Source organism: Dermacentor andersoni, chromosome 3 (genome assembly GCF_023375885.2).
Source record: "Dermacentor andersoni chromosome 3, qqDerAnde1_hic_scaffold, whole genome shotgun sequence".
Taxonomy (NCBI): domain Eukaryota; kingdom Metazoa; phylum Arthropoda; class Arachnida; order Ixodida; family Ixodidae; genus Dermacentor; species Dermacentor andersoni.
Genome location: NC_092816.1, coordinates 197,174,597 through 197,195,252, shown reverse-complemented (window position 1 = coordinate 197,195,252; position 20,656 = coordinate 197,174,597). Strand labels below are relative to the sequence as shown.

Sequence of the window (20,656 nt, the reverse complement as noted above, 5' to 3'; positions counted from 1 at the left end):
CTGGCGGCGTCTTCTAAGGCGAAGTATACATGCCGCAGCTTGTCGTTGGAGTCCCAGTTGTTGAAAGTCGAGATTCCTTCGTAGGTCTCCAGCCAGGATTCCGGGTCTTCAGTAGCTGCTCCGTGGAAGGTCGGTGTGTCCCGATGTTGTTGCAGGATAACGGGGGACGCTGGGGCAGCCACTGGGGCAGCTACTGGGGTTGTCTTGGCAACGATCTTCTTAGTATTCTCAGGTAGCAGTCCGTGCTCTGGGGGCAGTCCTGGCAGTCTGCGGCTAGCACGCTGGTCTTGGACGATGTCGGTTTTGCCCTTGGGCTTCGGGCTTAGATCGCGGCTTTGCGGGGGCGTTCGGCACATGAACGCACAAGCACCTCCAGCAAATGCCACGTGGTAGTGACTGTGAAGAAAGCAGCCAAACTGAGGAAGACGAAACTAGCGTTTTATTGGGTGAACTTGTGGCCTCAAAAACAGGCTACACTCAAAGAACGGCGACAGCGGCGAAGACAGTCGGCGATCGTCGAAAATCTGATCAGCGGGTCAAGCGCGTCGGCTTTTATACATCCGTCGTCGAATGTTTCAGAGTAATCGTTGGGACCCCCGTGCCTTCCACAAAGTTCTACGTTATTCGCGTCGCGCGCACATGCCATCAGATTACACAAGGTGCGGTCACAAAGAGCGCATGGAAGCATCGATAACATTTCGTGGACGGTGAAACGTGTCGCCCGATAAAGACAAACAAGTACACGTCAATATATATATATATATATATATATATATATATATATATATATATATATATATATATATATATATATATATATTGCCGCTGGGCTTCACGAGCCAGCGCTGAAAAAGAAGTTGGGACTGGAACGCGCGCTCAGCAAGAGACGGGCGCTGGAGTAGAAGAAGTAGAAGCTGAGGACGCCGGCTTGAATTTATTGTGCGCCATCTTGTACAACTGTCTGCCTCGCCGACGCCAGGCACATCTTACATTGTTTTTTCGTGACAAAACTGGTGGAGGTGCGGGGTACGGTTCATCCGATGCTACAAACTCCTCCTGGTAGCAGGAGTACCAGCCCTATACTAGTGGACACCCCTGTTCACCGGGCAAGCAGGAGAATCCGAGGATTGCCTCCGGAGCTTGATCCTCTCTCCGCAACAACATCGACGCCCGCACACACCAGTATGGAAGGAACATCGACGTCCCTACCGACCACTAGGCAAGGTACGGCCACAACGGCAACTCAGTATCTGCTGCAGAATATCCGAGTGCCGAAAGTGTTCCACGGGGATATCTTCGAGGATGTAGAAGACTGGCTAGCCCAATTTGAGCGCCTTGCCGAGATAAACGAATGGAGCGACGCGGCGAAGTTAAGGAACGTCCATTTCAGCTTGGAGGACTGTGCCCGCACTTGGTGCGAGAACCGAGAAGGGCTCATCAAATCGTGGCTCGAGTTCCGTCGTGCCTTGCTAGAGACCTACACCAATGCTGATCGCCGCGAACGAGCCGAACGGGCACTCCAATCCCGCATTCATCTGCCGAACGAGAGCGTGACGTCGTACGTCGAGGATATGACGCGCCGCTTCCGTCGGGTGGACCCAACCATGTCCGAGGAAAAGAAGCTCGCCATCTAATGCGGGGAGTTAAGGAACAGCTATTTGGTGGCCTTGTTCGAAGCCCGCCGAAGACCGTGGCTGAATTTTTAACCGAAGCCACCACGATGGAAAAGATGTTACACCAGCGCTCAGCTTTCTATGAAAGGCAATTGAACGCAACTTCACCTTCGGACCAGCGCTCAGCTCCGTATGACAGGCACGCGAACGCTGCTTCACTGACGGACGCGATGGCCTTTGGAAACGTGGACGTTCTCCGAGACCTTATCCGCTCTGTGGTGCGTGATGAGCTTCAACGGCTCACCTGCCCGCCTCAGCCCACGCTAAGTTCCATTTCTGCCCTTGTGAGGAACGAAGTGCAGCAAGCGATCCAACGTCCCGTTCCAAGCAGCAATGCGCCGCCTGTGACAGCACAGTTGCAGCGGCCGTCATATGCGGAAGTTTTGAGGCGAGTCCCTGTCCGTGCTCCGACCCATTTCGACCCCACCACGTCTTACGCCGCGTCATACGCCCCACCGCTCCCATCAGTGCAACCGATCCAACGTATGGAGGATCGGCGCCCGCTCGAAAGGAAGTCTGACGTCTGGCGTACCCCGGACAGAAGGCCTCTGTGTTATCATTGTGGAGAAGCCGGTCACGTATACCGCGAATGCCCATACAGCCGCCTCGGACTGCAAGGTTTTGCCGCGGATTCACCAAGGCCCAGATATGGCGAAAGGCCAAGGGCGATTGAAGAATACTTGACCCAGCAGAGTATGCCACTGTTCCCGCGGCGGCAGTCGCCCTCGCCGTCCCCCAGGCGTTCTTCCCCCGCTCCTAGAAGCCCCCCAATGGCAGCGCAGGGACGATCGGCAAGCCCTCGCCGGGAAAACTAAGAACAGCGACCTTCGGGGGCGAGGCCACTGATAGTCGCCCTTCCAAAGACCTCCCATCGACGCGAGCACGGTCTATTCAGCACGATTCAGCGACGAGAGCAGCCGAACTCAGCGACAGACTCTCGCTAGACATACCAGTTGTGCTCGACGGCCGCCACGTTAGTGCGTTATTGGACCCGGGGGCCGACTACTCAATCTTGTGCGGAAAACTAGCGAAGGAACTTAGAAAAGTCATCACGCCTTGGAAATTCGTACTGCTGGCGGGCACATCGTAACACCGTTGGGCATGTGCACGGTCAGAGTACAAATTCGTGGGTCCACGTTTCCAGCCAGCTGCCTTATACTCCGCGATTGTTCTCGGGACCTCATCTTGGGCGCCGACTTTCTGCGAGAGTATGGTGCCATTATAGACCTCCGGGAGCGCACAGTGACTTTTTCGACAGAAAGAGCAGCGAACAACCGCGACAATTGCCGACGTAACGCGCTTCGAGTTTACGCCGACAGTGTAACTGTACCACCACGCGCAAGTGTCCTGGTAATGGTCGTATGCGACGATCTGCGTGACGGTGAAGCTGTTGCAGAGGGCAATTGCTCTCTTATGCTTACTCATGGTGTATGTGCAGCCTTTAGTCTCATTATGCTTCGAGGTGGATTTTCGGCGCTCCTCGTGACGAATTTCAGCCAGGAACATCGGCACCTATTTCGTCGTACTACTATCGCTTTCGCTGAGCCCATAGCCGACGTTGCTGAATGCTTCGCGTCTATGACGAAGGAGAACGCAGCTCAGACACTCAGCAATATCGACATCAATTCAGACCTTTCGGAGGAAAAGCAGAAAGCGCTGCGCGAGTTGCTCCTTCGGTTCAAGGAGTGCTTCGCATCTTCCTCTAAGGTACGCCAGACGCCCATCACGAGGCACCGAATAATCACGTATGACGATTCTCCTCCCATACGACAACTGCCTTATCGCGTATCGGCGAAAGAGCGCAACGTTATTAATGCACAAGTGAAAGAAATGGTCGACGATGACGTCATACAACCATCCCAAAGCCCTTGGTCATCACCGGTGGTCCTCGTCAAAAAGAAAGACGGAACGCTTAGGTTCTGCGTTGACTACAAACAGTTGAATAACGTCACAAAAAAAAGTCTAACAAATCATCGATCCGCTTCCGCGGATCGATGATTCGTTAGATCAACTGCGGCGAACCAGGTATTTTTCATCCATAGATCGGAAGAGCGGATATCGGCAGATCGAAGTTGACGAACGAGATCGCGAAAATCTGCCTTATTTACCCCTGATGGACTGTACGAATTTAAAGTACTTCCATTCGGCCTGTGTTCTGCACCGGCCACATTCCAGCGAATGATGGACACTGTTCTGACGGGTCTGAAGTGGCACTGCTGTTTAGTATACTTAGATGACATTGTCGTGTTCGCGGCGACCTTCGAAGAACATCTGAAGCGTTTAGAGGCGGTACTTGAGGCGCTCCGCTCCGCTAATCTCACACTAAAGCCAGAAAAGTGTCACTTCGGTTACGAAGAGCTGAAGTTTCTCGGGCATGTCGTGAACGCCGATGGTGTCCAGCCTGACCCAGACAGAACATCTGCTGTTGCTGCTTTTCCGACTCCTCGTGACAAGAAAGCAGTACGCCGCTTTCTCGGTCTGTGTGCGTACTATCATCGCTTCATCGCTAATTTCTCGCGCATCGCCGAACCACTCATACGCCTCAGGCGAGAAGACACACCCTTCGTTTGGACGGATGAGCAAGACGCAGCTTTCACCGAGTTACGGCAACGCCTGCAGGAATCACCCGTCCTCGCTCACTTTGACGAGGACGCTGACACCGAGGTACATACCGATGCAAGTAACATCGGTCTTGGCGCTGTACTCGTTCAGCACCAGGAAGGCGTCGAGCGAGTCATCGCTTACGCCAGTTGCACTTTCACGAGCCGAAATCAACTACTCCACCTCCGAGAAAGAGTGTCTAGTGGTTGTGTGGGCCATCATGAAATTTCGGCCTTATCTCTACGGTCGCCCTTTCAAGGTGGTGACAGACCACCATTCCCTGTGTTGGTTAGCCAACTTACGGGACCCATCAGGGCGACTTGCTCGATGGAGTCTCCGTCTGCAGGAGTTAGAAGTTACCATCGTATACAAATCGGGCCGCAAACATGAAGATGCTGACGCGTTGTCGCGCGCTCCCGTCAAAACTTGTGATAAGGACATGGACGAAGACGGCGCATTCCTTGGGGCCCTCACCGCATCTGACTTGATCATACGGCAGCGCGACGACGCCGAAATGCGCCCTGTCATCGATCACCTAGAATGCAAGAATGCTACAATCCCACGACACATTTCTCGCAGTCTTTCGACCTTCTGCCTGCGAAATGGTGTCCTCTACAAGAAAAACTTGAGTGCCAGCGACAAAGAGTATCTATTGATCTTACCTGCCGCCCTTCGTGATGACATTCTCCTAGCCTGCCATGATGAGCCCACGTCTGGACACTTGGGATCTTCACGCACTCTTGCAAGAGTACGCCAGACGTACTACTGGCCCAGACTTTCTACCACGGTGAAGCGTTACGTGCAAAGCTGCCGTGAGTGTCAACGCAGGAAGTCGCCGTCTTTGAAGCCCGGGGGGTTACTCGAACCCATCGCACCACCTAGCGCGCCGTTTGATCAAATCGGAATGGATCTTCTGGGACCCTTTCCCTTGTCAGCCAGCGGAAACAAGTGGATTATAGTCGCCACGGACTATCTAACACGCTAAGCCGAGACGAAAGCTGTACAGCGTGCCACGGCCTACGAAGTTGCCCAGTTCTTTATCGATCACATAGTCCTCAGACATGGTGCCCCATCAAATGTCATCACCGACAGAGGCACTGCCTTTACGGCCCAACTGATAGAGGACATATTCGAGCTGAGCTGTACACAGCATCGCAAGGCGACTGCCTATCATCCGCAGACCAACGGACTGACGGAACGGCTAAACAAAACCATAGCTGACATGCTGTCTATGTATGTGGACGTCCAGCATAAAACATGGGATCAAGTCCTGCCGTACGTTACATTCGCGTACAACACCGCCATTCAGGAAACCACACGATTTACACCGTTCCGTCTTGTCTACGGGCGCGAGGTCCAGACCACGCTAGACGCTATGCTCCCGCACGACACCGACGCATCACTTACTGCCGACGCCGAGCAACTTACTCAACACGCAGAGGAAGCTCGTCAACTCGCGCGCATACACATCGCGAAGCAGCAGAGTACAGACGCACGGCAAGTCATTCGACATCGGCAAGTCGAGCACCAGCCAGGTGACCAAGTCTGGGTGTGGACTCCAGTCCGTCGCCAGGGGTTGTTTGAGAAGCTCCTTAGTAGATACTTTGGACCCTACAAAGTGATACGCCGCGTTAGTGAAGTGAACTATGAGGTCATTCCCAACGGCGCCGCGTCGCCTCGGCGTCGACAGCACCCCTCGGAGATAGTGCATGTCATTCGCCTAAAACCGTATATCCCGCGTTAATATATATATATATATATATATATATATATATATATATATATATATATATATATATAGACGATTGATAATCTAATAACCCTAATCGTCCAACGGTTATCTAAACAGCGCATTGCATGACCTGCCCAGCTCCATTTTTTGTCTCTTGATATGTTAATTAGAATATCGTCTATACCCGTTTTCTCTCTGACACAAGCCGCTTTTTTTCTGTCCTTGTTCTGTCCAAGCCGCTTTTTTCTGTCTCTGTCAATTTTCATTCCATCGCTCTTTGCGCGGTTCTTAACTTGTTCTCAAGCTTCTTTGTAAGTCTCCAAGTCTCTGCCCCATGTGTCAGCACCAGTAAAATACACTGATTGTATACCTTACATTTCAATGATAATGGTAAGCTTCCAGTCCGAAGCTGACAATGTCTGCCGTAAGCACTCCAACCCATTTTACTCTTCCGTGAATGTCCTTCTTATGATCCGGCTTTCTTGTGATTAATGGACCTAAGTGAACGTACTCCTTCACAGACTCTAGAGGCTGAGTGCTGATCCAGAACTACTGTTCCCTTGCCTGGCTATTGATCATTATCTTTGTCTTCTGCATATTAATCTTCAACCCCACTCTTACATTCTATCTGTTAAGGTACTCAATCATTTCTCCGAATTTGTCTGCAGTGTTGCTGCATAGAACAATGTCATCTGCAAACCAAAGATTGCTGAGATATTCGCTGTCGATCCTTACTCCTAAGCCTTCATAGTTTAATAACTTGAATACTTCTTCCAAGAACGCAGTGCATAGCATTGGAGAGATTGTGTCACCTTGTCTGACGTCTTTCCTGATAGGTATCTTCCTACTTGTGTAGAATTGAGGTGGCTGTGTAATCTATGTATATATATTCCAAGATATTTATGTAAACGGTCTGTACTACATGATTGCGTAATGCCTCTATGCCTGCTGGTATCTCTACGGAATCAAATGCCCTTTTGTTATCTATGAAAGTCGCATATAGACGCTTATTGTGCTCTGCTGATTTCTCGATTACCTGAATAATGACATGGATGTGATCCACTTTAGAGTATCCCTCCTTGAACCAGATTGTACCTTTGGTTGACTAAAGCCCAGTGTTGCGCTCATTCTATTGCAAAATATATTGGTAAACATTTTATACAATATCGGAAGTAAGCTAATGGGCATATAATTTTATTCAATTCTTTAACGTCTCCTTTTTTGTGGATTAGTATAATGTTGGAATTCTTCCATTTCTCTAGGACCCTTGCAGTCAATAGACACTTCGCATAGAGGACCGCCAGTTTTCCAAGCATTATGTTTTCTCCATGTTTGAATAAATCGACTGTTATTCCATCTTCTCCTGCCGCTCTTCCCCGTTTCGTGTCTTGCAAGGCCCTTCTGACCTAATCGTTAGTTACAGGAGTTTCTGTATCCCATTCATTACTGCTTCGAATGGAGGTATCTTGGCTCCTGTGGGTACTGTACATGTTAATTATAGAATTCTTCCGCTGCTTTTACTATACATTCGAGGTTGCTGATGATATTACCCTGCTTATCTTTTAGTGCATACATCTTAGTTTGTTCAATGCAAAGTTTCCTTCTCATTGATTTCAGGATGCGAACATTTTTTATGGCTTCTTCGGTCTTTCTCACGTTATAGTATCGAATATCCCTTATTTTCGCATTGTTGATCAGTTTTGACAGTACCGCGAATTCTATCTTATCTCTTCAGTTAGACACTTTCATTATTTTAGTTTCCTTATTGGGTCCTTTGTTACTTGGGGGTACTCGCTTACTGGTTGCCTTGGGGCATCCTAGTTCAATTTCTGCCTCGGAAACCAGCCTACTTACGCTTTCATTCATTACCTCTCCGTCATCTTCATCTTTCTGTTCTAAGGCTGCGTATTTGTTTGCAAGTACCAACCTGCTTTTACGCTTACTGCCTGTATGATGGGCGGCTTTTCCTTGACCAAGTTTACTCTTTTTTTCCGCAGATTGAGATGAATCTTAGCCGTCGCCAACCTTGGATTACTGCACTTTACGTCACACTTCTACATCCTGCACTATACTGGGGTCGGCAAAAAGTGTGAGATCAGTTTCATTTCTTATTTCATCATTACGGGTTTTCCAGGTCCGCTTTCTGTTTGTAGGCTTCCAGAAAAAGGTGTTCATTATTCTCATCTTATTCCTTTCTGAGAATTCTACTGGCATTTCTCCTCAAGCGTTCCTAGAATTGATGCCGTAGCGGGCAATTGGTCATTCACCAGCCTGCTTTCCCGCAACTTTTGGATTGAAGTCGCCTATTACTGCATAAAAGTTAGTTTGGACTTGTATTATTGCTAATTCAACATCTTCGTAAAACGGATCTACTTCATAATCATCGTGACTGGATGTTGGAGCTTACGCTTTACTACCTTTATTCTATACCTACTATTCAGCTTTATTACTACTACTGCTAACGTCTCTTATAATGCTGTAGAATTCGTCATTGTGGCCCGCTATATCCTTGTGGATTAGGAATCCTACCCCGTATTGCTTCTCACCTAAAAGGCCTCTATAGCAGAGTGCATGGCCATTATTTAGCAATGTGTAAGCCTCCCTAGTTCTTCTAATCTCGCTGAGGCCAATGATAAGCCAAACGATGCCTGATATTTACTCAAGGGTCCTGCTAAGCTATTGCCTCACTCGACAGACTTCAGGTGTTGACAGGGTAAATTTTCATTTATTATTCATTTATTTTGCTTTTATAAATTTTACAATACGTTTACTATAAATAATCTACTGTATGAAATAAATATCAAGATTTTATAATTAAAGTTTAGGTATTATGATAACATCTATTAATCATATTATAAGAAGCGAAGAAACCAAGACACCTAGTAAACACAGAGGAAACTACTTCTACTCATAATTGAATGAAAGAAATTATAAATTTATGCAAATGAAAGTGAATGAAAAAACGACTGGCCGCAAGTGGAACGCGAACCCACCTCTTGGCATTACGTGTTCGATGCTCTTACCAATAGAGGTGACGCGCCCCATTTCCCTATCCACTTTCGGGTGTATTTATGTTTTAGTACCAGGAATAACTCTCCTGGCGCTCGGTTTTCTTTCTTCTCGTTCATTACATAACAAGGGTTCCGGATCCGGAAACATTGATGCCTTCAAGTAGCATTTGTGGGTTCATTAACCAGCTGCCATCCCCGAAATAGAAGTGTGCGCCGAGACGTGGGTGCGCCGCCGCCGTCGTCCATATTTCTTGTCGGCGAAATCAGCGCGCCGATTAAACAGGAAGAAAAATTGTTTATGTCAGTTCAGCTTCGTTTGAGATATTGTGCTGTCTTGTTTAATCCTTTTGCCTGCCTCTAGCATAGAATCATGGCGAGCAGGGAAGCAAAAATAACACAATACAAGCAAAAATAACCCCGCTCTCCACGCGTCTGCACATGCGTATCGTCAGAATTCAGGGCAACGCTGGATTCCGAAACATCTCCTACAAAAGCGCAGTATCACACAACAAGAAGAAACAGCGGCATCGGAAGGTCTCAATCACGGCTTGATGGTTACGGGCACCGTATTCTGAACGTTTTCATTTTTCCGGGGGAGGGGGGGGAGCGACCAACTTTCCGAACCCCATTTATATATATATATATATAAACGAGACGAACGTGGGTTAACCGGGGGCTCGATTTTTATTAGTCATATCATAAGAAGCCATCAAACACTCACACCAAGGACAACATAGGGGAAATTACTTGTGCTTAATAAATGAAATGAAGAAGCGATAAAATATGGGAAATTAAAGTGAATGAAAAACAACTAGTCGCTGGTGGGAACCGAACCCACAACCATCGCATTTCGCGTGCGATGCTGTACCAATTGAGCTACCGCGGCGCCGTTTCCCCGTACACGTTCGCGGGTATTTATGTGTCCTAGCAGAACCCTGGGAGTGTTAGCAAGCGCCACCACTCACAGACCTTGGCGGCGGACGTAGAACGTCCTTTTTGCCGCAGGCGTCACGAGAACGTGATCTTCTTGGGTGGCTAACGGTAGCTCAATTGGTAGAGCATCGCACACGAAATGCGAAGGTTGTGGGTTCGGTTCCCACCTGCGGCAAGTTGCTTTTTCATCAAGTTTATTTTCCATTTTTTATCGTTTCTTCATTTCATTTATTACGCACAAGTTAGTTAGTTAATTCGGATTTAATGGCGCAAAAGCGACTAAGGCAATGCTGCGCCAGTCACAGGACAGTGTAAGATCCAATGTTAATGCAGCATTAGCTGTGTCACCTTAAAGTCGATGTAGATAACCGGTTTCATCTAAAAACTCCAACAAGTTAGTGAATGGCACTAGTGGATCATCGCCCAATATTAAGGCAGGGTGCAAAGGTATATGAAAGTGATAGAAATTTTTGAAATGTTTCCGCCTCTGCGTTTCAGTGTGTGGACATGATATAATGATGTGTGTTACTGTAAGCGGTTCATGACATTTCTCGCATATTGGTGGGTTTTCGTTTCGAAGTAAAAAATTGTGTGTTAGATGCGTGTGTCCAATTCGAAGTAGAACCGTTCTTGGTGAATGCGTGATTTCCACTCGCGAAGCGGGGGTTTAGTCATATGTAACTTGTTATTTACGCACGAGTTATATTCTTGTTGCCATTTTGATGCTAGGGCCTTACGAACCGCTCGGATGCTGTCTTTGTATGGAAGTGTTATGTGTGTTATGCTTTTGTGCGCTGCCATGGATGCGCTTCTATCTGCAGCTTCATTCCCTGCTATCCCAACATGGCTTAGAACCCAGCAGAATCGTATGGTTCCTTCGTATTTCTTGTTAAATACTATCTTTAAGATATTGCCAAGCAGGGCTTCAGACGCGGAGTTCAAGTTTAGGGCTCTTAGGGCACTTAACGAGTCGGTATAAATAATAGCATTCTTCTGCTTGTCGGAAGTAATTTTCTTAACTGCCATCCATATGGAATAAACTTCGGCGGTAAACACTGAAGAAAAATTATTTATCCGGATGTTGTTTTCACAATTTTTTGTTACGATCCCGACACCTACGTATTCTTGTGTTTTAGAGCCGTCAGTGTAAAATTGAGTGTAATTTTTATATTTTTCTTGAATAGCTCGGAACTCTTGTATTATGTGTTTTTGATGGATGTCTTTTTTCTTTACATGTGTTAACGTCCAGTCACATAGTTGTGTAAAATTGCACCACGGGGGCAATCTTGGTGGCCTTTCGGCAACCTGCATGGCTTGAGGAGGAACATCATAGGTCTCACAATATTTTTTGTCTCGTAAGATGAGTGGCCGAATTATGTTTGATTTATTTGTGTAGTGTACTCGTAACTTGTACTGTGTTACAATGTTGTAGCTTATACGCTGTGGTGATGACCGAATTCTTAATACATAGCAAAGTGTAAGTTGTGCTCTGCGGTGCTCTAATGAAGGCTCATTAGAGTCAACGTATAAACTTTGTACAGGCGATGTCCTGCAGGCACCACTTGCCAGTCGTATGCCGAGATTATGAACTGGATCAAATCGCTTAATGTAGGACTGCCCAGCTGCGCCATAAACTACACTGCCGTAGTCAAGGATGCAACGTACAAGGGAGCGGTATATACGTAGTAGACATGTTCGGTCATATCCCCAGTGCCTATGCGATAAAACCTTGAGGATATTTTGTGCTTTATTTGCTTTAATTTTTGTTGCGTTAATGCGGGCCAGGAAGTTCAATTTAGTGTCAAACGTTACGCCTAGAAATTTGTAATGTTCTTTGACCGGCAGCTTTGTACCATGCAATGTGAGACCTGGAGTGCAGTGTAACCCTCGCTTCTGGGAGAAGAGAACTGTAACAGTTTTGTATGTTGAGAACCGGAAACGATTTTTGTTAGCCCTTTGTGTAAGATTATTTATCGTTATTTGCAGTTGTCGTTCCCAGGTGGGTAAGTTTGAGGAACGGCAAGCCATTTGCAAATCGTCGACATACATTGAGTGCATAACAGATGATGGGATAATCTTATTTACAGAGTTCATTTAGGCAATGAAGAGCGTCGTGCTCAGAATGCAACCTTGTGGAACGCCATTTTCTTGTGTGAATGCGCGCGAGAGTATTGTGCCGAGACGTACTTGAAATGTTCGATTTGACATGAAATCGGACAGACAATTTAGCTTTCTTCCGCGAATTCCCATGTCAGCCAGGTCTCTCAAAACTCCATATCGCCATGTGGTATCCTATGCTTTTCTAAATCGAAAGCAAACCGCGAGGCAGTATTGCTTGTGAAGAAACGCGTCACGTATTTCATGCTCTAGTTGCACGAGATGGTCAGTGGTGGAGCAGCCACTGAGTGGTCTCAGGACGATTAGAGATTATTACATTCTCAGTAATAGCAACGTCAGACATAGGGGAATTTGAAACATGACAGAACTGCATAGAACCATTGTCACATGTAAACACACACCTAAAATGGATGTGAAGTGCATCGCCTATTAATGTAGTATCATCAGTTGTAACTGTGTTAACCTCTAAAACATCGCTAATCTGTTTACTGGCGGAAATCAGCATCCAGAATTTCTCAGGAGATGACAAAATAATGTTTGTAGGTTTTTCACCGAAATAGGGGTGCTTATGTTTAGAAACTTCCGTTTTTAATTCGGAAGTGAGCTCAGAAATTTTAATATGCAAGACGTCTAAATTGCTCAAGGTACATTATTTGTTCTTCAGGCACTTTTAATGTGTCTATAACTGTAATATCACACGGGAAATTTAGGGAGATTTTCGCTTTTTCTTTTACCATGTATGGAATAAAACGTTTTATGCAGGCCTTTACAAGATCCTTCAATTCATTCAAGATAGTACGTATAACTGCCATACCACTTGAGAATGAATCAAAATTAAAAGAAAGCATATCTAATATAAGCAAATAATCTTTGGGAGAGTCGTTTGGCAAAGAAGTTACAATATGCGATTTGTTTAGAGATGCCCGAAAGAGTTAACAACACATGGTGGTAATTTGAAGTTACAGACAGAACAGCACACTTTCTTGGCAGTTGATCTACTTACGAAGGACAGATTCCGTATTGAACTGCAGTTGCCTTGTATTATTGCGGAGATTTCAGCTATTTCTAGCAAATCAGCGTCGAGGAGGTGCGAGCGGCCCTGCACGAACTAAACAGCAAGTCGGCGGCCGGCGCGGATCACATCTCGAACAGAGCGCTCAGGAACCTCAGCGATGTGGCCATCGAAAACCTCACCGGTTACTACAACAAGTGTTGGAGTGCGGGGTCACTGCCCCAGCAGTGGAAGACTGCCAAGACCATACTCATCCCCAAACCAGGCAAGCCGCCGAACACGGACAACCTCCGGCCCATCTCGCTCACGTCCTGCGTGGGCAAGGTGTTGGAGCACGTCCTCATGTGTAGGTGGCAGGATTACCTGGAGGAGTCGGGACTATACCCCACCACGATCATCGGGTTTCGGCGTTCCCTCGGCACCCAAGACGCGATGATTCTGTTGAAGAAAGATATAATTGACGAAGATACCCTAACGAAAGACAACAAGGCCATTCTGGGGCTGGACCTGCAGAGCGCCTTCCACAAGGTGAAGCACTCTGCAATCCTAGCCCAGGTGTCCAGACTCAACATGGGCGCAAGAACATACAATTATATCAAGGACTTTCTGACGGGACGGACTACTGAGCTCTGCGCCGGCGATCTACGGCTCCAAGAGAAGAGGCTCGGCAGTGTCGGGACCCCCCAAGGCTCGGTCATCTCGCCGTTGTTATTCAACCTCGTCATGATCGGGGTGGCCAAGCGACTCTCTCGCGTCGAGGGCGTCCGGCACACCATCTACGCCGATGACATCACGCTGTGGGTTCCGGGAGGCAGCGATGGTCACATTGAGAGCACGCTGCAAGAAGCCGTCGACGCGATTGAAGACCAGCTGAACGGTTCTGGTTTGATCTGCTCACCGAGCAAGTCAGAACTGCTGGTGTTACCACCGAAATACGTCAGACGTAAGAAGAGCGAAGCGAGGGATTACGAGGCCATCAAGATCGTGACGAGGAACGGCCACGTGATCCCGGAGGTCGACAAAATCCGGGTGCTCGGCATGATCATAGACAAGCGACGGGGCAACGGCGAGACTATTTCCCGCCTTACAGCCAAGATTACCAACGCAATACGTCTCATCAGACGGGTCGCCAACCGCAAGGCCGGGATGAAGGAGGAAAGCTTGATTCGGCTTGTGCACTCCTTCGTAATCAGCCACGTCACCTACGTTGCAGCCTTCCACAACTGGATGCAATGTGAAAGGAATAAAATCGACGCCCTGATACGCCGAGCTTACAAGGCGGCGCTCGGACTACTCGAGTGTACGAGCACCAACAAGCTCCTGAGCCTGGGGGTACACAATACCCTCGACGAAATTGCGGAAGCGCAACGGACCGCCCAGCTGGAGCGGCTCTCTATGACCGAAGCCGGCAGGCGCATACTTCAATACTTGGGCTTCACGCCCGGAGCGAAAGCGGCGAGTAGCGACGTTTCTGTCCCGGACGGAACCCGGCGCCGGATTCGGGTGGACCTCATCCCGAGAAACATGAACCCGGAGTACAACAAGGAGAGAAGAGCGGCGAGGGCCAGGGCCCTCATCGACTTTCACGCCAAGGACGAGCACGCAAGGTTCGTGGATGCGGCAGAATACCAGGGAGACTGCGCGGCGTTCGTAGCTACCGTCATCGAGGCGTCGTCCGGCGCGACGAGGGCAGCGGCGAGCTTACGGGTCCGCGAGGCGTGTCAGGCGGAGGAGGTGGCCATTGCCTTGGCCATTGCCGACCCCGGGTGCCAGACGGTGTTGTGCGATTCCCGAAGTGCAGTGCGGAATTATGCAAAGGGCAAAGTGTGTGGTGAGGCTGTGCGCGTTCTGTGCTCGGCTGACCTGCAACGACAGAATCGGTGTGTTAGAATCAAGTGGTTCCCGGCGCACGCGGGCAACGATTCGTCCGAGAAGCACGATAACCACAACGAGACGGCACACGCAGTGGCGCGAGCGCTAACCAACCGCGCCGCTGCAACCGACCGTCCAACGTGGTGTAGTGCCAAGGACCGCATTACGACGTTCAACGAACTTACCCAGTTCCACCGCCTGGCTCGAAGGACTTTCCCACCCCCGCACACGGGGCTGAGCCGAGCGGAGGCGGTGCTGTTCAGACAATTGCAAACTGGTTCTTTACCCACCCCAGTATTAATGACTCATCTATACCCTAAATTATATGTGAGTGATGTGTGCCGCGTGTGCCAGCGGGAGAGGGCCACCCTGACGCACATCCTATGGGATTGCACCAAGTTCCCCAATGAGACTTCGACAAGTACAACGATTCCTCCGCGACTCGCGGCTGCGGCGGAATGCTACGACCACGAAAGCCAAACCTGGGCCGTCCAGCAGGTCTCGGCGGCTCTTGAAAGACAAAGGCCGAGCGAAAGCGACGGAACGTTGCCCCACAGGGCGACCAACCGCGGGAGTAACACGCGCTGGAGTTGAGTAGAGACCACCCGCTGAGAAGACGTCAGGGCTCGCGTCACGGCGCCATTTAGTCATGGTGTCGTTCTGCAGGCGACTACATGAAGTTGTCTCTCTCTCTCTCTAGCAAATCACAAGAAATGTACTATATCTAACCAGCCTCCCCCTAACTTATCATTCGGAACATTAAGCCGCAGAGTAGGCCAACGTCCGTGGGGCATCATCATCATCATCACCACCATCATCATCATCATCACCATCATCATCATCATCCTGGTTATGCCCACAGCAGGGCAAATGCCTCTCCCATATTTCTCCAACTACCCCGGTCATGTACTAATTGTGGCCATTATGTCCCTGCAAACTTCTTAATCTCGTCCGCCCACCTAACTTTCTGCCGCCCTCTGCTACGCTTCCCTTCCATTGGAATCCATTCCGTAACTCTTAATGACCATCGGTTATCTTCCCTATTCCTTACGTGTCCTGCCAATGCCCATTTCTTTTTCTTGATTTCAACTAAGATATCATTAACTCACGTTTGTTCCCTCACCCAATCTGCTCTTTTCTTATCCCTTAACGTTACACCTATCATTCTTCTTTCCATAGCACGTTGCGTCGTCCTCAATTTAAGTAGAACCCTTTTCGTAAGCCTCCAGGTTTCTGCCCCGTACGTGAGTACTGGTAAGACACAGCTGTTATAAACTTTTCTCTTGATGGGATAATGGCAATCTGCTGTTCATGAGCTAAGAATGCCTGCCAAACGCACCCCAGCCCATTCTTATTCTTCTGATTATTTCAGTCTCATGATCCGGATCCGCAGCCACTACCTGTCCTAAGTAGATGTATTCCCTTATCACTTCCAGTGCCTCGCTACCTATTGTAAACTGCTGTTCTCTTCCGAGACTGTTAAACATTACTTTAGTTTTCTGCAGCTTAATTTTTAGACCCACCCTTCGGCTTTGCCTCTCCAGGCCAGTGAGCATGCATTGCAGTTCGTCCCCTGAGTTACTAATTAAGGCAATATCATCAGCGAATCGCAAGTTACTAAGGTATCCTCCGTTAACTCTTATCCCCAATCCTTCTCAATCCAGGTCTCTGAATACCTCCTGTAAACACACTGTGAATAGCATTGGAGAGATCGTATCTCCCTGCCTGACGCTTTTCTTTATTGGGATTTTGTTGCTTTCTTTATGGAGGACTACGGTGGCTGTGGAGCCGCTATAGATATCTTTCAGTATTTTTACATACGGCTCATCTACATCCTGATTCCGCAATATCTCCATGACTGCTGAGGTTTCGACTGAATCAAACGCTTTCTCGTAATCAATGAAAGCTATATATAAAGGTTGGTCATATTCCGCACATTTTTATATCACCTGATTGACAGTGTGAATATGGTCTATTGTTGAGTAGCCTTTACGGAATCCTGCCTGGTCCTTTGGTTGACGGAAGTCTAATGTGTTCCTGATTCTATTTGCAATTACCTTAGTAAATACTTTGTAGGCAACGGACAGTAAACTGATCGGTCTATAATTTTTCAAGTCTTTGGCGTCCCCTTTCTAATGGATTAGGATTATGTTAGCGTTTTTGCAAGATTCGGGTACGCTCGAAGTCATGAGGCATTGCGTATACAGGGTGGCCAGTTTCTCTAGAACAATCTGTCCACCATCCTTCAACAAATCTGCTGTTACATGATCCTCCCCAGCTGCCTTCCCCCTTTGCATAGCTCCTAAGGCTTTCTTTACTTCTTCCGGCGTTACCTGTGGGATTTCTAATTCCTCTAGACTCTTCTCGCTTTCATTATCGTCGTGGGTGTCACTGGTACTGTACAAATCTCTATAGAACTCCTCAGCTACTTGAACTATCTCACCCATATTAGTAATGATATTGCTGGCTTTGTCTCTTAACCCATACATCTGATTCTTGCGAATTCCTTGTTTCTTCTTCACTGCTTTTAGGATTCCTCCGTTCCTGAGAGCACGTTAAATTCGATCTATATTATACTTCCTTATGTCAGCTGTCTTACGCTTGTTGATTAACTTCGAAAGTTCTGCCAGTTCCATTCTAGCTGTAGGGTTAGAGGCTTTCATATATTGGCGTTTCTTGATCAGATCTTTCGTCTCCTGCGATAGCTTGCTGGTATCCTGTCTAACGGAGTTACCACCGATTCTATTGCACATTCCTTAATGATACCCACAAGATTGTCGTTCATTGCTTCAACACTAAGGTCCTTTTCCTGAATTAAAGCTGAATACCTGTTCTGTAGCTTGATCTGGAATTCCTCTATTTTCCCCATTACCGCTAACTCATTGCTCGACTTCTTATGTACCAGCTGCTTCCGTTCCCTCCTCAGGTCTAGGCTAATTCGAGTTCTTACCATCCTATGGTCACTGCAGCGTACCTTGCTGAGCACGCCCACATCTTGTATAATGCCAGGGTTAGCGCAGAGTATAAAGTCTATTTCATTTCTAGTCTCGCCGTTCGGGATCTTCCACGTCCACTTTCGGCAAGTTGAAGCTTATTCTTAGAACAATTCAATCAGCAGGTGGACTATACGTCAGGAGGTAGCTTTTCAAATCGTCGAAAAAAAAAAAAACAAGAGGGACTGTCTGCGGTTTTCAAAGTGTCCCCACAATAAGTCTAGTTTTGCGATTGTAGTAGGCGTTACAAAATTGCAGCTTTTGCCATAAATTAATTATGCAAGCGCTATGTAACGTTGTGAGTGCATTTTAATATCGGCGCCAAATTTAGCCCGCTGCCCTGACATGACTAAACAGGCCACCCAGGTCAAACTTATCAAACAAGTAGGAAACATCCTGTCCGATTAGTGAGCGAGATGAAACGCTTGCCGGGTGAATACAAGCTTTCGGAAAATCCTTTAACATGGGCCCGAAAATGTTGTGCGAACGTTTTACGCGGTTTCCCAGTGTCCGGAGGAAAGCCTTTGCTACACAAAGCTTACGTTTGCGAGAATATGCGGTTGAGTATCGGGATTCCGTGAGTAAAATTGGTAGCCTTTTAGTTTCTTCAAGTGCTCTAGGGAACACATAATTAACTTTTATGAACGGCACAACATTTTCCAAGCAGCCGTTGCATTACTACAAGTGCCAACAAGACCAAAGTCAGAAACGATACGCGGGCTCCTAGGTTGTAAAATCTGTGCGCGAACTAAAATGCGTTTGGATCAAGTATAGCTTTCAGAAAAACAGTCAGAAAAATTTTGTCCAAGTGCCACGCTGCCCTTATTAGCTACATTTCCCGATGCCCAGAAAGAACTCTACGTTGCGCAATCTTCATACTAAACAGAAAAAAAAAACGGCATATTGATTGCAATTCATCCCAAAATTTTGACGTTACCGGACTAATTGAGAGCGCTACAAAAGTTCATGAACCTTCGTTTTTACAGAATTTTCATGCGTCATACGAAGTTCACCCGCTGTCTTAGGTGAACTAAAGGATGTAGCTTGCTCATGTTTGGTGAAAGTAATGGTGAGCTAATGCGTAGTGAGCAGATAAATTTGAAAGCGGGTATGTTTAGTGCGGCGTTTGCAATAAATTACATATTCTCTGGAGCGTTGTGAGTGTATTTTACGAGCGGCGCAAAATCCAGCCCGTACCTCCCCCAGAAAAAAAAAAATGCCACCGAGATTAAATTTAGTCAGAATGCAGGGAACACTACGGCAAATTTTCGTGCGCAGTTAAATGCGGGCGAAATAAATGCTATATTTGCTAAAAAGATATAAACACTGTTGCAAAATGCTATTGTCATCTATGCTCCCCAATAAAGCAAGATATTTTAGTTTTCATTTTCATTTATTTGTCATTTATGCGTGAACCTATACAAAAAAAAAAAAAATATGCTGGGCTAGTAGCCAAAGGTCCTCTGTCTGTATGCACTGACATGTAAGTCTAATTTACACCAAGCTTATTTTTATTGCAAGCAGGGATCATGTTTAGTGCGAAGTTATAACTTTCTTGGCCAGATTAAAGGTCAAGCAAGTAATTGCTGAGCCCTCCTATTTTTCGCTTACTTGTCTGTGATACGAGGTTTGTAGTACTTTTTCTACGGTGCCCTAGATGATTCACATTTTTTATGTTGGTTTAAAATTAGAGGTCTTTCATGGCTAAAGTATAAACGACGTTAAAGTTACGTGGACAGTTTAGAGGTCTTAGCGGGAAATTACGTGACCAGGTTATGCGGAAGTTAAACCTGTGCTTTAGGAACGCAGAACACGTCAGCCTGGGGGAGCTGCAAACTCCAACAATGTACCATCTAGTGAAAATGGTAGAGAACGTTAAGGCCAGTATTCTCGCAAAGTAAAATGCGTTAGGATGAGTCACTGTACTAGTGAAATTTCATTACAAAGTGTCCGAATGTCTTACAGATATGCGGGGATACTTCAAACAGAATAGTTATAGAGGGGCAACGTCTTACCTTTTGTGACCTAACTACAGGCAACCGAAAGTTTCATTGCGACTGCCCGAAATAAAAAGCTTCGCTAAAAATTGGGCTGGAAATATGCAAGGTGAAACCAGTCAGCAGTCTTTTTTTTTTCTTTTACTTTTCAGCCTGTGGCTTCACTATTGAGGCCTCGTTGTATATCTGTGTGGAGCCTGTTATTTATTATGGAAGAAATGCTATCACGGTGAGGGTCCGGTGCCGCCTTCAACAGACGTACGCGCATTGTATAAGCATAGACATTGAAAGCTACCACAACAGCTCAATTAGTACAACACTGGGAGATCTTATAACGAGTTATCCACCCGGACCTTGTCAGTGTATATTATAGTAGCCGATCAGGTGGCCATTCGTCTACTTCTTCATGCCGCATGTGGCTAATGATCAGCCGAACGTAATCTTCTGGAGCTAAGGAGAACATTTGACATCCCAGCCTTTTAAAAGAAGTTATGGGGTTTTATGTGCCAAAACCACTATCTGACTAACAGGCACGCCGTAGTGGCGGACCCCGAAAATGTGGACCACATGGGGTTCTTTAACGTGCACCTAAATCTAAGTACCAAGGGTGCTTTCGCATTTCACCCCCATCGAAATGCGGCCACCGTGGCCTGGATTCGGTCCCGCGACTTCGTGCTTAACAGCCTAACACCATAGCCACTAAGCAACCACGGC

The 20,656-nt window shown here is 47.2% G+C and overlaps 1 protein-coding gene across 1 annotated transcript; it reads left to right on the top strand.

Moving 5' to 3' along the window:
• Positions 1-13,597: 13,597 nt before the first annotated feature.
• On the top strand, positions 13,598-15,546 carry LOC140216601 (uncharacterized). Its single transcript, XM_072286976.1, has one exon. It carries the CDS (start codon positions 13,651-13,653, stop codon positions 15,544-15,546), a length of 1,896 nt encoding a protein of 631 aa, XP_072143077.1. The 5' UTR covers positions 13,598-13,650.
• The last annotated feature ends 5,110 nt before the right edge of the window (positions 15,547-20,656 follow it).

Coding starts and splice junctions, on each gene's coding strand:
- LOC140216601 (XM_072286976.1), top strand. CDS start 13,651: ATGGGCGCAAGAACATACAATTATATCAAGGACTTTCTGACGGGACGG.